Source organism: Protopterus annectens, chromosome 2.part0 (genome assembly GCF_019279795.1).
Source record: "Protopterus annectens isolate FY-2018-M chromosome 2.part0, PAN1.0, whole genome shotgun sequence".
Taxonomy (NCBI): Eukaryota; Metazoa; Chordata; order Ceratodontiformes; family Protopteridae; genus Protopterus; species Protopterus annectens.
In genome coordinates this window covers 482,997,268-483,016,760 of record NC_056728.1, presented here as the reverse complement: position 1 = coordinate 483,016,760, position 19,493 = coordinate 482,997,268, and the positions used below count along the sequence as shown (strand labels likewise).

Below are 19,493 nucleotides of genomic sequence, written 5' to 3'. Positions count from 1 at the left end.
TCTTTTAGTTCAGAATGAAACAGTGCAGTTGGTGGTTTTTATCATGTTCATATTCTTTTATTACTTGCCCTTTTGAATAATTCTTTGCAGTCCTTTCAGATATTTGCCTCTTTGTCTCATACTTCTGTGTTACGTATCACTGATTTATACAAGTGAGTAAAATCTCATAACCTTGTGGGGCAGGGGATGGGGGTGTGGGTCAAGAGGAATGTACCCAGGACGTATTTTGAAACTATGAAGTGAAAGTGCATATTTTGGTCATTTTTATGAATGGCAGAACTGACCTTGTTTTGCACTTTCAAAGATCTGGGCATCTTTATTTCTGCCACATGATAGTCTGCAACTGGATAATTACTAACACATAATTGAAACTGTGCCCTTTGCTGGTAGTTACTGAGTAAGTAAAACTGACCACATCTTTACAGCTAGGATACAGAGTTTGATGTCATATTACTCACTCATGCATGTCAAAGATGTCAGGTATCAGTGTACATTAGAGAGAGCAACTTCAACAAGCTGTTAGCAATGACTCATTCCAGGTGCAGCATATGTCTGCACTGACAACTGAATGTAATGCTTTAAGATTGTAGTGGTTTTTGTCTGTGTAACTTTGGTTTATTTCTCTAGTTCAAGGTATTTGCATTTCTTTTTTTGATAAGAGTTTATAAAATATATGAATTTTTACCTTTTGCTATAAGGGTATGCAGCTTGTGGTAACAGCACCCTATTTTTCCCTTGTTTTTTTTTTCTCTTTTAAATATTTCCAGCATTCGGTCCATACACTGTACTAAATATCCATACCACATGCACCAGCGTATGAGTGCACACGTACACATACACACACACACACACACACACACACACACACACACACACACACACACACACACACACACAGACTGCACACAAATACATGTTTACTGTTGTTCTAGTTTTATTATGGACTATCTTTAGCCTGGGGAGAGTTACTTAGTGGTCTTGTTTCTTCTCTCAGCATATTTCTTTAGGCTTTGTTTTAATCTTTATTCCTTTATCACATAATAGGTTTTCTCTGACTATGCAAAATGCTTTCTTAGTTAGAACCTGAATCTCTGCCTTATTAAACAGGCCTGGTTGTTTCCCATTCTAATTAGCCATGTTTGTATTTTATGTAGCATTATCTATGGGAGACTTCCCATACTCTGGAACAAACTACCCATTCATGTCAAGCAAAGCTCCTCATTGGCCCTCCTTAAGAAAAATCTTGACGACTGGATGGGAAATAAAAAATTCACCCCAGGGATCACTTCTGCAGCACTGCTTGACAGGGGCACAGGAAAATAATTTTCTTGGGTGGTGAAAGCCAGGTAACCTTTTTGGCTAGGCTTATATAGGCCCCAGGGCCGATAGCCTAGTACCTACCTATGAACCTATACATCTGTCTTGTATACATATTCTGCTGGAGGAATGTGAGAGAGGCACACCTTCCCCCATTGTGTTACTAGTTTCAGATTTAAATATATGTAATTGATAGCTTATATAAATTATTATTTTTTTATCTGAAGAAGTCCAGGTAGTGGACAAAAGTAATAATTTTATTTTTTGCTGAATGTTTGATTCCCAGCTATGCCATTAAATCATATGACAGTACTTAAAAAAATCTAGATATAGTTGTATGTTTTTTTTTTATTTATTAATTTCTGGACTACATGCTAAGCTTTGGGAAATTTTGTTTACAATACTAGTATTTATATATGTATGAATGCTGCATTTGTCCCTCTATATAGATAAATAGATATTGATACAGATATAGATATATAGACACATAAAATATGTTCCTTAGCCAGCAGTATAATCCATGGGGACATTTCTGAGTTGCACAAGTAGGAAAGCAGGACATTGAGTTCCATTCCCAGCAGTTCTCCACATGAGCTCATCACCCAGACTGTTCTGCCATGGCACAGCTTTAACTAGTATCTGCACTTTTTCTGCGGCTGTCTTAGTGGAACAGTATTCCACTGTTGCTTTTTAAAATATTATTGTTCAAGATGCAGGTAATAGTGTCTCTGTGAGTTAAGACCGCTGTGCTGCACCCTGTAGTTAGAATGTATATGTTCTAGAGCCTGATTTAAAGTCTTACTCTCTGTCTAACTGACCACTTATACTGAGAGCAGGCTGAAAGTGGGTCTTTTAAAATCTTGCCCATGGTGGAAGACTGTTTATAGATAGGCCCTACACCGAAGAAAGTCACTTACACTGACAGCAGAACTTTTAGAATTAAGGCAGACTTACAATCAGAACAACTCTTTTGAAATGTGACCCCCTAGTTTTAAGCTTTGTTTTCTGTTAATTATTTGCTTAGTACATGACTGCCTAGTAGACATCTGTGACTGGTCTCAGTGTCATACTGACGCACCGTGCTATACTGAACAGCTGCACTTTATGCTATACTTCATCTGTTGTGTTTATGCAGTGCATGGTCTCTACCACTTAGGATACATACAAGCTTTGGCCTTCCATTGCTTTTTGTTGTGTCCTGTGTTAGTCTACATGGCACGTAGATACACTGTTCTCTGGAAAGGGACAGTTAGAGGTCTATTAAAGGCCACTTGACTTTCTAAATGCATTGTTGCTGCTTCAGCCACATTTCATGCTGCTCTTTTACAGCCTGTGCCAGGGTCCTTAATGCTGACCACACAGTCGACTGTTCAAAACATGTACGTGCACTCACACATGTGTGTGTTTTTGTATGAATATACACACACACACACACACACACACACATACACACACACACACACACACACACACACACACACACACACACACACACATGCATATATATATCTATATATCTATCTATCTATATATATATATATATATATATATATATAGATATATATATATGTTTATATGCATGAATGATGAATGCATATGATTATTAATGGTGTTGTAATGAGGAACTTTATATATTTATATGCATGAATGCATACGATTATTAATGGTGTTGTAATGAGGAACTTTATATATTTATATGCATGAATGCATATGATTATTAATAGTGATATAATGAAGAACTTTTCTTCCTGGAACTCCACTGAAATGGGACTACATAGCCCAGTTGCATTATCCTAGTTATCAAATAGAAAAAATAAACAAATGGAAATCAGAATGAATAAAAATTAAAATGAAAGAAAAATAAAATGAAAAGCTGACTTCAACTAATCAATCTAAAAATGGCATTAATAATAAAGCAGCCCTGATTCTAGCATCTCAGCTAACTAAAAAAAAGCTAAATTATGGATCTAAAAAAATCCTAACAGTCTATACTACAATATCAAAAGATACTAAAAAAATCAACTGACTCTGCAAAAAAGATTACAAAATTAAAGGTTACTTTAAGGTTAGTAGAAAAACATGCACTAGAGTAGAAAGCAATCCACTAGACAATTTCATAATACCTGTGCAAAATACCTAGGGCTTGATAACAGCCAAGAAAACAATGCAAAGACACCGGGTTGATTGTGTATACTATTAAATTTCCTACTTCCACACACACACATTTTTAGTGATTTCTGTGAGAAAGTAGAAACAATTCTAAACTGTCCTTTGACAAGGAGTAGAAAATCTCTTGCAGGGGTGGACAGCCTGCAAATATATACCAGTCTTGATCAACAGTCCTAGTAAATGAACATTATCAATGGTGATTGACAATCAAGTCTCTCTGGAAGGGGTATAAGTGGAAGGAGTTGTAGGCATTCTGGGAGTCAGGGTGCTGATTAAGCATGTGTTGTCAGAATATTACTATAATCAAGCTATTTGGGTTAAGATTTATGACTCTGCAGTATGTGTCGTCAGGTTAAGCACCCTCCCACCTTTAATATTAAGTTCTGCCTCAATGGTCTGCATTCATCACAACCTAATTTACGTAGTTCCAGTAAATTATGGCTTTAACAAGGCTACAGTAATTGCTATAATCATTTATAGTTAGAAAGAGTTAATGTCAGATATCATCATTTTGGTACAGAGTTATGTCACAAGATCATGCCACTGGTTGATTATGTCCTTGCTAATAAGATTTTGAGTATTTTCTTGTTCATGTGTGACAATAAAACATATTAATATTTCAGCACACAGATACTTTTGTTTATGTGCGTTTGACTGGTTTTACTTTTCTTACCATAGCTGCTGTAATTGTCGCATACTGATTTATGCTGATATTTGCATTAGATGTTAATTCCACTTTTGTTTTGATTATCTTTTGTGCTGTTGTTCTGTGTGGAATATTCCAAGTAAGTAAATAAAAGGGACTCTTCTTTACTGTATCAGCATTTTCTCATAAGGAAAAACAAACCAATGTGGCATAGAACAATACTGAAGCAAAAAACTAAAAACAACCAGGTTCTACTAAAGTAACTAGCATGAAGGAGGCTCAAACACGAAGGTAATTTTTTTGAGCTCTTTCGTTCTTTTATTGTTGTACTATGTTAGTCATGTGACACAGGCACTTGTATTTTAAATGCTGGCGTTATGGAATTTGTTTTATTCTGAAGAAGTTCTTAGTACAAGAATAAGAGAATGAAGAACTCAAAAAAAATTGCATCCCTGTTTGAGTCTGCTTCATGCTAGTTACTTTAGTAGAACTTGGTTGTTTTTAATTTTCTGCTAACAGTTGTTCTTTTTCTCATGGCTGCATGTATTCACTGTGCTTCTTTCATGTACAGAATGCACAACCCTAATAGTACACACCTTGTCATGCTACACGTTGGTCGCAACAGGTAAAAGGCAGTGCTTTAGTTGTTCATCGTCATTTAAAATACAATGCAACAGTAATGTTGCCTGATATTTTTAGTCCGTACTTTCTTTAAGTTCAAGAAAAATGGGGTTTTGAAATAAGTTGCACCAGGTATAATATGCCACACTAGGCAGTAAGTCCATCAAAACCAAAACAAACACAAAAAAAAAAAAAAAAAAAAAAAAAACAGTCCTTAATCCAAAATGAGAATCAGGCTCATTACATTGCAACAGTAGAATACAGCAATCATCAGCGCCACATATCTGTCAGTACTGCTACTGGAAATTGGCTGAATGCCTGCATTCCATACTAACAAAACACCAAACCAAGAATAAATAAATGCACCAGCAGTTGGACTCCAGGAAGCAGCCAGATAAATGAATGAACAAGCCACGAGTTTTGACCTAGGTTTCGTCTTTAATCCGACTTCATCAGAACACAACTTAACACAAATAAAAAGCAACCTTATATACACACTTAAAAATGACATCATCACAAGTCAATTGAATAATAACTTGATTGACATAATCAACATAATTAAATCAATATAAAGGCCAGCATACATAGTAAAAGACACAACCCCAGACCTTAATAAAGAATGTATCGATGTTAACATCAAAATAAAACATTAAAAGTTAAAAATTCATTTTACCAAGTATGAATAAAGTGCTGCATTCTAAAGTAAAATAAAAATTATTAATCATATCAACACTAACAAATCTAATTGCTAAGTGTAAACATGCTGTATTTTGGTATGTCCAATATAAATATAAACTAATTCACCCCAATATATTTTTTAATTTTAAAATGGGCATAATAGAAATGCAGTCGTTAATGCCTGGAAATTCCAATGCATTAAGTTTCAACTGCCATTTCATCTCACCTATATCTAAGTGCACATCCATTTTCCTTCCAAATTTATCTACCAAAATCTGCTGGACCACCAAAAACTTAAAATGATGCCCACTATTAGTGTCAATGTGCCTGTACAGGGCATTAGTCTTTTTCTTTACTCTAATATCAGACTGATGTTCAATAATGCGATCTCTTAATGCCCTGCAGGTCTTCCCAATATAAAAGGCTGGACACTGTGTGCACATAGCCGCATACACGACACTTGTGCTATAACAATCAAAATGGGCACCAACCCTAACAGTGACTCCAGCTAACTTAAATGCGGCACCCGTCACATTAATCAGGTGACAAACACTACATCTACCGCACTTAAAGTTACCCTTACTCCTATAAGTAACAGTGTGTGTAGTGTCACTCTTTTCCAATAATTGCTTAAAAGAAAATCCTTTCCTAAAAACACATTTAGGCGGTCTCCCCAATTTCGCACTAACTGAATGATCCATTTTCAAAACTTTCCAATTGTTGATAATAATATCAACAATATAAGGGGCATCAAAGGAGAAAGTGGTAATAAAGTATAATGGATGGTCACCACCATCCCGTGCACTAATATCATCATTCCTAGGAATGATTTCACCCGTGGGAACAACATTGCCCTCAACATGCCCATTTCTAATATCATGCTTTCCATACAATAAAGCCCAGTAAACACCATTAGCCCTTTTGGCTTTTATTTCATCAGCTATACAATCACACAGTGCCACTGGATAACCCCGCCTAATGAACATCAACTTGATAAAATCAAGCTCTTTGATGAAATCAACATCCAAACTTGTCATTCTTGCCACCCTGACCATCTGCCCTTTAACAATTGCCTTCTTCTGATGGTCAGGATGACAACTTGAATAACTCAGATATGAATTGGAAAATGTGGCTTTTCTATGAATAGTAGATATCAATCTAGAATCAACCAAACTAAAGGCTAAATGCACATCCAAATAATCAATTTCAACTTTACTCATACTATGGGTAAATTTCAAAAATTCTACAGAATTATTAAGAAATTCAATGAATTCTCTAAACTTATCATTCCCACCTTCCCAAATGATAAACAAATCATCTAGGAAGTGGGTGTAAAAGCTAATGTGGGGCATAAATCTGCTAGTAAAAAGGAATTCCTGCTCCCAGTATGCCATTACATAATTGGCATATACCGGGGCGCACGCCGCCCCCATCGCTACCCCAGTTGTCTGCTTGAAGTAACTACCCTCAAACTGAATAAAGTTGTTGGTCAACACAACTTCCATTAAGCCCACCAACAAGTTGATTCTGTCCTGATCAAATAAACCAGTTTTTAACAATTGAACCTCCAGCCATTCTAGCCCTGTTGTTGTAGGAATAACTGAAAACAAGTTTACAACATCAACTGTTACCATAATGGTATCATTAGTGAATTTGACACCATTTAGCCTCTCCAAAAATGACCACGAATCTTTGGTGATGTAATTAAATACCTTTAAACCCTTTTGTAACTCAAAATCAAGAAATTTGCTTATGAAACAGGTTTTACTGCGTTTGCCATCAACAATTGGCCTAAATGCTAAGTTATTCAAACCCTTGTGGATCTTGGGTATTCCAAATATCCCACTAACCACTGGGTAATCATTAATCAGATACCTATACTCATCCTCATTAATATGCCCTTGCCAAAGTAGGTCCTCGATATATAAATTAACCTTACTATAGGCAATATTTACTTCATTAAGACTAACGTCTTCATAAGTATCCGTTGCTAATAATGCCATGATACTACTGACATAATCAACCCTGTCAATAAGCACTAAACCGTTTCCTTTGTCGGGCTTCATAAATCTTATAGAAGTATCATTTATCAACCCATCCAATAATTTATGCTCCTCAAAAGTCAGATTGTCCTTCATATCAAAAGCTGACCTATAATGTGGACTCATTGCCCACCTATAATGTTCCCTAATATCCAGCTCACATATCCTTTCATATGCGTTGGTAACAATATTAGCTGGGGGCATGTACTTACTTGGTTTTTTCAGGGGCAAACCCGCTGGATTACTATTTACCCCGTCAAACATCAATTTCAAGTTCATTTTCCTTACTAACATTTTTAAATCAACCAAAGTATTAGTTAAACCCCCCCGAGCTAGAGGGACAAAAGTTAAACCTTTAGCCAGTAAATCAACATGACGTTTGTTAATGATTTTAGTAGAATAATTATATATTTTAAAATCATCATAACTGTTAGCTATAATAACAGGATTACTAGGCCCATATTTCAAAGCTGATGTGAAGTTTTCATCTATAACTTGTATCAGTTCTTCAATTCCACAATCCAAACTGCAATAGTCCAAACTACTTTGCACCACATTCTCCATTTCTTGCTCAATTTGACTGTCACTGTTGTTATTATGATGCACATCAACCTCACCAAAAAAGGTTGGAAAAGTGTGCAAACTGACATCAAACAGGGAAGCACAATCAACATCAATATTATGCACAGAACTGTTGTTAACCAAACCATTATAACCAACAGCATCAAAGGAAATTTCACTCATAACCAAAGGTTGCTGAATTTCAACACAGCATTCTTTAACATCACCCATTTCAGTGTTCACTAACATTGAGCTGGAATCTGCAGTAGTTTCTGATTCATGATTAAATTCATTTCCATCCCTCCCAAAGTGTGACCCATGTCCAGCTCTATAATTACAATTAACATATAATGGCCTACAATCCTTATATGCTCCCCCCAACACGTTTGCATGTGTGCCATCCGAATGTAAATTAAAAATAAACGGGTCAACAAATTTATCCCTGTTTGAATCTACACCATTACTACAATCAGTAATATCTTGCAAACATTGTGTAACAGGATTGTAAGCAAAAACTTCATTGCCGTTAATAACATTAATAACATCACAAGAATGATTTTGATTTTGATTTGAATGTCCAAAAATTGTCCCAACGTCATGATAGTCCATATGCTCACATACCTCATCCGAAAGTGACAAAATGGAAGCAGCAACCCCACAAGTGCAATTCCCGTTTGAATTTGTGGCCAAAGTGGCCGTTAACCCCCCACAAGGCTCGTAAGCTGAAAATAAAGAATTCTCAGCAACCACTTTCAAGCGGTTGACACAACAGATGCTCGCACTATTTGGTTGCTCAGTATCGCTACCAGCAAACCGCTCGTTAACATTAAAAAATGTGTTTAGTTCACGACCATCATTTAAACGTGCTCCACCAGCAAGTATATTAGGCGAAACTTCACCTAAACAATAAAAATTGCTAAATGAACCATCTGTATTTAGCGCCGATAAACGCCTGTTCATCTTTAAGTTAACAGGGGAAATAGAATCAACTAGCCTGACATAGTCAAGATAACCAACACAGTTTGGTAGATACGGAAGGTGTTCCAAAATAAAGGGCTCACCTGTGTGATTAAATTCACGATCAGGACTTATGCTTTCCAATGGGCTCGATTGCCCCTGTTGTTTGCATTGACAGAATTTACCAACTTCGGCTTTGCACCCGGTCTGATGTAATCGCTGAACATATTCTGTTCCTGCCGCTGGTTCCGCCCACGTGTCCTCTCCGATCTTCTTGGTTCCACTTCTAAAGGGAAATCAGCCCGCTCCTGCTCGCCATTTACACTTTCACCAATAGGCGCCACCTCCGAGTCCCTGCTGTAATGGTTTTTATTTAAAGGGACTTTACCATAACAATTGCCCTCAGACATGGGATATGCTATATTTCGCCTATACTCATTGCTATCCCTTTCTATCTTTTTAGCTTTTCTTGAAAAGATAGCTTCACATTGGTTGTTCACTTCTGCCAGCAAATTGTTATAGTTAGTTAAATAATGATCAAAATTCAAATCAGCAGTAATAGCCTCATTCACCATTTCTAGTTCACACAACAGTGAGGCTATTTGCTGATCATTATATTTAATAATAATAGCTAAAAGTTCAAGCCCCATCTTATTATATAAATTATGAACTTCTTCCAGCATGTCTTTGTTGTTGGCAATCCCATTGGGATACTTCCAAGCTCGCAAACCTTTGGGTACAAAGCCACAGTCAATGTTTTTCTGTAAGTACCCATTTTCAATTTGCAGTTTCTTGAGGGCAAATAACTTCTTTTCAAATTCATCTAAACGCTGTGCCATAAGTTTAAAATCATTTCTTCCAACATTAACCACTGCCCCACTTCACTGAAAATTAAATTCATTAATTCTCCACTTATTAGCATCAAATTCAGCCCCAAAGTTAGTACCTTCTGAATTATTGAAAGTTGAAGGATTCGTAGACCTCACTCCAGTATTCACCTCAGGAGAACTACGTCCCACTCCTACCACAGAGGCAAAGTTCCGTTTTCCGCTAGGTTTTGAGCCCAAATTATGAGCATTTTTCTCATTCTGCTGACCTTCAACCAAAGTCTGAATCTGTTTAGAATGCTCTAGTAATTTCTGGTTGATAGCTTCCAAAAGGCCCAAAATGTCTGGTCCAACACCACCACTCTCCATACTAACAAAACACCAAACCAAGAATAAATAAATGCACCAGCAGTTGGACTCCAGGAAGCAGCCAGATAAATGAATGAACAAGCCACGAGTTTTGACCTAGGTTTCGTCTTTAATCCGACTTCATCAGAACACAACTTAACACAAATAAAAAGCAACCTTATATACACACTTAAAAATGACATCATCACAAGTCAATTGAATAATAACTTGATTGACATAATCAACATAATTAAATCAATATAAAGGCCAGCATACATAGTAAAAGACACAACCCCAGACCTTAATAAAGAATGTATCAATGTTAACATCAAAATAAAACATTAAAAGTTAAAAATTCATTTTACCAAGTATGAATAAAGTGCTGCATTCTAAAGTAAAATAAAAATTATTAATCATATCAACATGAAGACGTTAGTCTTAATGAAGTAAATATTGCCTATAGTAAGGTTAATTTATATATCGAGGACCTACTTTGGCAAGGGCATATTAATGAGGATGAGTATAGGTATCTGATTAATGATTACCCAGTGGTTAGTGGGATATTTGGAATACCCAAGATCCACAAGGGTTTGAATAACTTAGCATTTAGGCCAATTGTTGATGGCAAACGCAGTAAAACCTGTTTCATAAGCAAATTTCTTGATTTTGAGTTACAAAAGGGTTTAAAGGTATTTAATTACATCACCAAAGATTCGTGGTCATTTTTGGAGAGGCTAAATGGTGTCAAATTCACTAATGATACCATTATGGTAACAGTTGATGTTGTAAACTTGTTTTCAGTTATTCCTACAACAACAGGGCTAGAATGGCTGGAGGTTCAATTGTTAAAAACTGGTTTATTTGATCAGGACAGAATCAACTTGTTGGTGGGCTTAATGGAAGTTGTGTTGACCAACAACTTTATTCAGTTTGAGGGTAGTTACTTCAAGCAGACAACTGGGGTAGCGATGGGGGCGGCGTGCGCCCCGGTATATGCCAATTATGTAATGGCATACTGGGAGCAGGAATTCCTTTTTACTAGCAGATTTATGCCCCACATTAGCTTTTACACCCGCTTCCTAGATGATTTGTTTATCATTTGGGAAGGTGGGAATGATAAGTTTAGAGAATTCATTGAATTTCTTAATAATTCTGTAGAATTTTTGAAATTTACCCATAGTATGAGTAAAGTTGAAATTGATTATTTGGATGTGCATTTAGCCTTTAGTTTGGTTGATTCTAGATTGATATCTACTATTCATAGAAAAGCCACATTTTCCAATTCATATCTGAGTTATTCAAGTTGTCATTCTGACCATCAGAAGAGGGCAATTGTTAAAGGGCAGATGGTCAGGGCTGCGAGAATGACAAGTTTGGATGTTGATTTCATCAAAGAGCTTGATTTTATCAAGTTGATGTTCATTAGGCGGGGTTATCCAGTGGCACTGTGTGATTGTATAGCTGATGAAATAAAAGCCAAAAGGGCTAATGGTGTTTACTGGGCTTTATTGTATGGAAAGCATGATATTAGAAATGGGCATGTTGAGGGCAATGTTGTTCCCACGGGTGAAATCATTCCTAGGAATGATGATATTAGTGCACGGGATGGTGGTGACCATCCATTATACTTTATTACCACTTTCTCCTTTGATGCCCCTTATATTGTTGATATTATTATCAACAATTGGAAAGTTTTGAAAATGGATCATTCAGTTAGTGCGAAATTGGGGAGACCGCCTAAATGTGTTTTTAGGAAAGGATTTTCTTTTAAGCAATTATTGGAAAAGAGTGACACTACACACACTGTTACTTATAGGAGTAAGGGTAACTTTAAGTGCGGTAGATGTAGTGTTTGTCACCTGATTAATGTGACAGGTGCCGCATTTAAGTTAGCTGGAGTCACTGTTAGGGTTGGTGCCCATTTTGATTGTTATAGCACAAGTGTCGTGTATGTGGCTATGTGCACACAGTGTCCAGCCTTTTATATTGGGAAGACCTGCAGGGCATTAAGAGATCGCATTATTGAACATCAGTCTGATATTAGAGTAAAGAAAAAGACTAATGCCCTGTACAGGCACATTGACACTAATAGTGGGCATCATTTTAAGTTTTTGGTGGTCCAGCAGATTTTGGTAGATAAATTTGGAAGGAAAATGGATGTGCACTTAGATATAGGTGAGATGAAATGGCAGTTGAAACTTAATGCATTGGAATTTCCAGGCATTAACGACTGCATTTCTATTATGCCCATTTTAAAATTAAAAAATATATTGGGGTGAATTAGTTTATATTTATATTGGACATACCAAAATACAGCATGTTTACACTTAGCAATTAGATTTGTTAGTGTTGATATAATTAATAATTTTTATTTTACTTTAGAATGCAGCACTTTATTCATACTTGGTAAAATGAATTTTTAACTTTTAATGTTTTATTTTGATGTTAACATCGATACATTCTTTATTAAGGTCTGGGGTTGTGTCTTTTACTATGTATGCTGGCCTTTATATTGATTTAATTATGTTGATTATGTCAATCAAGTTATTATTCAATTGACTTGTGATGATGTCATTTTTAAGTGTGTATATAAGGTTGCTTTTTATTTGTGTTAAGTTGTGTTCTGATGAAGTCGGATTAAAGACGAAACCTAGGTCAAAACTCGTGGCTTGTTCATTCATTTATCTGGCTGCTTCCTGGAGTCCAACTGCTGGTGAATGCCTGCATTACCAGCTCACATGTGCAGATGGAAGTGATGTGATATCTAGTTTTGGGTGATTTCAGTAGTCAATTGGCAGGCAAATGTCAGATTATAAAAGCAAAAGCTACTAAGAATGTCAGTGAATTATGTTACCTACACCTGATGAAAAAGTATTCCACTCCTGTATGATGTCATACCAGGGCAGAGGTGAAAATTAGAATTAGGGTAATGGTTCACAATGGCAGAGGGTCTCCACTACACTGCCCCAACATTTTTGGAATGTGACCCTCAATGGACCTCAGAAAACATTACCTACACTTACATGCTAGACACATTATACTTAATGCTATATATGCCATTACTCAGCACTGAGAAATGTTTGTTACTTTTATTTTTCTGCCTCTGTATTTTATTATCCAGAGTATGATAAACATTGTTGGATGGATTCTTTTCTCGTGAACAAGACCACCTCTGCAAAGCATAAATGTATTTTTCCTGGTCATAAGTCCCTAGAGCTTTCAGTTCTCCTTACAGACAAACTATCTAAATCACTTTTGTTTCACTTCTGTGAGAAATGGGACAGCCATCTTCTTCATAGCATTTTAGAATGTCTCCATCAGCTCATCGAATTGCTGTTGTACCTGTTGAATTCACCCCTCATGACTCTTTCTTCTCTCTGTGCGTCTCTCTCTCTCTCTCTCTCTCTCTCTCTCTCTCTGTCTCTCCTCTCATGTAGTACAGCAAGCAGAACTTAGTTTAATTAGTGACACTGATACTAGATGTGCCAGCTTGGTAGGGAGGGTTGATGAAGTTCAGCCTATACAGCTGTCTAGGAGAGAGGCATGATGAAATGTTTCTAGAGATCCACTAGCAATCCCTCGTGGAGGCTCGAGGTGATTGAAGGTATCTTTCTTCTAAGCAGGCAGAAATATAAAGGTAGCATCAGTCATGGAATAAGGTGGCCAGTCCTTGCACTGCTTCATTGTGTACTCACTATGTGTGATATTCTGACCATGTGCAGACAATTTGTAGGTGCATAACAAAATCCTGTGTTGGTTAACCACACCACACACTGTTCATCCAGATTATGGACAAAATATTTGCACTTGTGATGATTAAGCAAATTGTTGGTTAACCTGGGAAGGAGACAAAATAATCATGAAAAAAGACTGTGTAAAGATTTTAATTAAAAAAAATGTAATGAACTCATTCACTGCTATGGTAACTGACAATGACAGTAAGCCATGCCCATGAAGATGCATAAGATATCAAAGTCAGCTGAGGCAGATTGAAGTTGTTTATTCCACAGGACTACTCCCCTGCCACCCACACACACACACACACACACACACACACACACACACACACACACACACACACACTCTCTCTCTCTCTCTCTACCTTCCTTCACTCTACAGCTCAGGAGTTAATGGTTCCTGCTGTATTTTGGAAAATTCTGATAATAATTCAGCACAAAGCATACAGCCTCTGCCAGCTGCAGAGGAAAAGGTGTTGCATTTCTTGTGGTCTTTCTCTTGTTGAAACTCTTGAAATTAAAGGCTATGAGTTTGTGCTGCAGATATCATTAACAATGTCACTGGACCAAGCAACCAGAACGATACAGCTTTGATATGGACTTCTGCCTCCATGCTCTGCTAACTTTACAGGAAACTCAAAAATGAATTTCATTTTCTCAAACATCTTCTTTCACATACTTTATAGTGAGCTGCCACTCTGAGCATTAACCTGTAATGCTCTTAGCTTGCATGTTAGCAGGATGTTTGTAGAATGAAACAAATTCCATTAACAAGTGATGAATGGGATGCATTTAATAGATAACATATTAAGAATGTCACACAGTGCATTTATTAATAAAATTTATTTGGATAAGACAACCATTATAGTCCTAACTATTCCTACAATATAGACTTCTTGACAGAAATCAAACTATACCTGTGACTTAAATAAATGAGTGTTTTCAAATACTTGTATATACTGTACTATAAACTATAGAAGTTAGAAATTAATAGAAGCTCTACAGATTCTTTTGTTCTCTTTTCATTTATTTGTTATTCTCTCCCAGGCTGAGCCTGTACATGGGCCAAATCGATCAGTGCTGTACTCTAACCAGCACATGCATAATAAATCACAAAATAAGTGGCAGAATCACAAAGAAAGGCAGTGTAATGGGAGGGAGAGCTCTGTTAATATATGGCAACACACATACTTGCGCGCGTGCACGCACACACACACACACACACACACACACACACACACACACACACACACACACACAATATGTAATGGAGTAGATTATGGATTATTTCTGTTTTTAACTGCAAATTGTTATCATTTTAAAAATATTGGCTCCTCATGTCTTTGGTTGTTACTTTTGTTAGGTTTATGAAAGGAACAATTCCACTCTTTACTGTATTAGTCCATTCTTGGATCAAGTTCATACACTAACAAACTCTCTTTTGTTTTATAGGGTACTGTGTGTAATCTTTATTGCAGCAATTGTACTTTGGCTGAGCTTTGATACTGCCAAGCAAGGAAGCAACCAACTTATTTCATTTGGAGGCCTTGTGATGTATATTCTACTTATGTTCCTTTTGTCAAAGCACCCAACAAAAGTGAGTACAAAGTAGTCCTGACATCTCTAGGTCATGTTTTACATCTATGAATTAAGCCACGTAGTCAAATATATGCCACATGCATGAGAGTGAAAGTAATATTTGGCAAATATATAGGTTTTCCATTCTGGGTTATGTTATCAAAACTGGCGTATTCAGAGACATTGAAAAAGGTCACATTATAAAGAAAAGTATTCAGAATGACGTAGCGATGAAGCTGTTTATTATTCATATACTTTTACTTCTCTAAACAGAACAGTTTTGAGTGTTATCTGATACACAAATGGTACAGGTTTGTCCTGTGAATTTTTACACATTTAGAACATAAAGCTGATAGTTCCCCAGACTTTAAAAAAACTGTTAAAATAATGCATACCTTAGCAAAAAGTGTTCAGAAAATAGTTCTTGTGCAGTCTGCCAATTTGCAACTTCATACAGGCTGGAAATAAGACCAATAGGCAGGACAAAGTAAGTCTAATTTAAGTGGAAACAATGATTATGCACAAAGTCATTCCTTGATTTAGAACAGCAGCTAATGAAGAAGGGAAAGGAAAGGTTTCATGAAGGAAAAAATCAAATGTAACTTTTAACTTGACAGCTTTAGTCTTAGCTATTTTCCACAACTAAAGAGAAAGCAAGCTGTGGTTTATTTTCTCTTTTAGATGCAATATGAAGTTGTTATCATAGCTATTTACTTCATGTTTTGTGTTGTAGACAGCTGCTTGTGAATGATTGCTACCAAGATTGCTGTTGATTAAGGTTTACATTATTTTGGTTCAGCAGGACGGAGTCATCTGTGGTTAAATATTACATTTTGCTCTGCACCAGGTGTAAAAGAGAGTTTGCCAGTCTGCTGGGATTTCAGTCTTACCACTTCCAGCTAGAGTAAAGGATGATGGACAGGAAGAATGGTGCTGTGATCTAGTCTATTATGACACAGTAAATTTAATTCTTTTAAAACTAAAAATCCTAAGCATTATGGTAAACAGGGGTGTTGTCTTGCAAGTCAACTCTCCCAATAGATGAAGCTGTTAACCACTTTAATAATATTTTTCTTACCATTCTTGATCATCATGCCCCCTTGCGTTCTATACGCATGAAATGTAAGACAGCTCAATGGCTCACAAGCAAAATTAGACAACTGATCCTTAGTAGGAATAAAGCCTGGACTAAATGGCGAACCACTAAAAACTCTCTTGATCACCTTACCTTCAAACAAAAAAGAAACATGACCAAGCTAGCTATCTTAAAAGATAAAAAGAACTTTTATACCCAACTACAGCAATCCTCCCACCAACAACCACATAAATTTTGGAAATCTATTAACACACTACTATCCCCTGGCAAAGTTGCAACACCCAATCCACTAGGCTCCAGCCCTGATTCTCCCTTACAAACAGCAAATGCGTTCAATACCTTCTTTACTTCAGCAATACTTAAACTAGCCAACCAACAAAGCCCTGACACCTCTATACTAGCTAACCCAAGCTGCACTCCACCACTATTTCAACTCAAACCCATACCTACCTCCTATATTCTATACTTACTTCAAAAACTTAAACCTTCAACCCCCTCAGCTGACAAATTACCAGCTGATTACCTCCAGCTAGGTGCTAAAACTATAGCCTACCCTATCTCTATACTAATTAACAGGACCTTAAAAGAAAGTACTATACCTTCACTCTGGAAAATCTCTCACATCATTCCTCTTTTCAAAGGGGGTGATTCGTTGGAGTATTCCAACTACCGCCCTATAGCGCTGCTATCTCCTATTGCAAAAATAATGGAGAAATGCATCCACAAACAGTTACTTAATCACCTCCTATCCAATAATCTCCTTGCTAACTGCCAACACGGGTTTCGTCCATGCCATAGCACCACCACAGCCTTATTATCCTTTATTGACTCCATTAACAAAAAACGCAATAACAATATTCTCTCGTCAGCATTTTTTGTAGACCTGTCAAAAGCCTTTGACATGGTCAATCACCAACTCCTCCTACATCGTTTAAAATCTCTCTCTCTTGACAATTTTGCCTTAAACTGGTTTACGTCCTATCTTCATAATCGGAAACAAGCTGTTTTATGGGACAACCATCTTTCTGAACTTCTCCCTACCACTATAGGGGGTCCCTCAGGGCTCCATCTTAGGTCCTCTTCTATTTTCCATCTTTATTAATGACCTGTATCTTGCCACCCCTCTAACTACTTGTATTCAATATGCTGATGACACCACCATTATTTGCTCTGCCACAAACCAAGCTGACCTCTACTCCCTTACCCAAAAGACTTTTACCACTATAGAGAAATGGTTCTCCAATCACTGTCTCCTCCTAAACCCTAAGAAAACTAAACTTCTCCTCTTTTTACCCACACAGCTGTCTCCCTCTATTAACTTCACACTTACTTCTTACAATGGCACCCTTATCTCTCCAGACCAAACAACCGAACATTTGGGTATTACTATTGACAACCTACTAAAATTTGACTTTCATATTAACTCTATCATAAAAGCAACTAATAGAAAATTAGGTTCTCTCTACAGAATCAAATTTTTCTTAACTCCTGAAGCTAGAACTACCATAGCTAGAACCCACTTAATCTCTACCCTATTATATGCTTCCCCCATATACACTAATCTTTCAAAATATAACCTCAATAATCTTACAGCAGCATACAACAACATTGCCAGATTTGCCACTGCCTCTCCATATAAAACTCATCATTGCCTGAATCTCCTAAACCTAGGGTGGCTGGAGTAACCCCACCTAATTCAATACTATCAGCTTACAATTGACCACAAAGCCCTTCATCACCCTGAGAATACACCAATGCTCTCCACCCTTATATAACCCTCTAACAACCTAAAAAACCTACGCTCTTCTAATAAAATACTGATTCAAACTTCTCTATCAAAGAACACCGTGTGTGACTCCATATTTTCCAACTCAGTTGGTAAAATTTGGAATCAACTTCTTCAAGACCTCACAGCCCTAACTTCAATTCCACTATTTAAAACTAAACTGAAACACTTTCTAACCAACCACTGGCTATGCTCTTGCAATAACCCTAGCTGATCTTTTTACCTCCTCCCTTCTCCTGCCCCCTCTCCTCTTTCTCCCAACTCTATTACTTCACACTTTCCATTTCTGTTGGGTAACTGTCTCTCCCTACTAAAAATAGACTTTACTCAAATTTCTATTGTTAAACTTTTAAATAATGTAATTAATTCTGTTACATATCATGTTTACCTGAACTTACGTAACTGCTATGTCTCTGTCTGATCACCTTTTACTGAACATCCTGTAATTGTGGTTCAAACGCCTTGTTTATTATTGTACATTCTTGTATTTTATACCTGTCATGTAGTAGATAGCGAAGCTTTTCTCCCCGGGCCTCCACTGAAAATGGACATGTATCCAGTTGGACTAGCCCGGTTAACAAATGTAAAATAAAAATAAAAATAAATAAATAAAGTCATACTAATATGAACCACTTCTTCTTCTTCTTCTTTTGGCTTTTTCCTGGTTAGGGGTCACCACAGTAGATCACCTGTCTGCTCATGATTAGCAGTGGAGTTTTTACAGTGTCCAGTTGCCAGCCCAGTGCCCAACCTTCCACAAAAGGCACACACACACAAGCCTAGTGCCAATTAAGAGCGTCCAATCCACCTACAGCATGAATTTGGGATGTGGGAGGAAACCGGAGCACCTGGAGGAAACCCATGCAACCACAGGGAGGACATGCAGACTCCGCACAGAAGACACCACAGTCAAGGGTCGAACTGGAGAACCGCTTGCTGTGAGGTGGAAATGCTAACCACTGCACCACCGCGGCCACCCACAAATATGAGCCACTAAACAAAACAATTTACAGCCTGGCCACAAGTGCATGCAGGAAATATGTACCACTGCCCTGAATGTGGACATTCATGACCCATACAGGAAAATATGCTTCACAATGAAGCTACAGCCCTAGTGAGAAGAGCCTTTG

General features: G+C 37.0%; 1 protein-coding gene across 1 annotated transcript in view; it reads left to right on the top strand.

Annotated features, from left to right (window-relative positions):
* SLC28A3 (solute carrier family 28 member 3) overlaps nucleotides 1-19,493 on the top strand; it is a 262,179-nt gene that overhangs the window by 72,147 nt on the left and 170,539 nt on the right. The window contains exon 5 of the mRNA XM_044060325.1: nucleotides 15,356-15,500. Coding sequence (XP_043916260.1) covers nucleotides 15,356-15,500 — 145 coding nt within the window. The remainder of the gene's footprint in view (nucleotides 1-15,355; nucleotides 15,501-19,493) is intronic.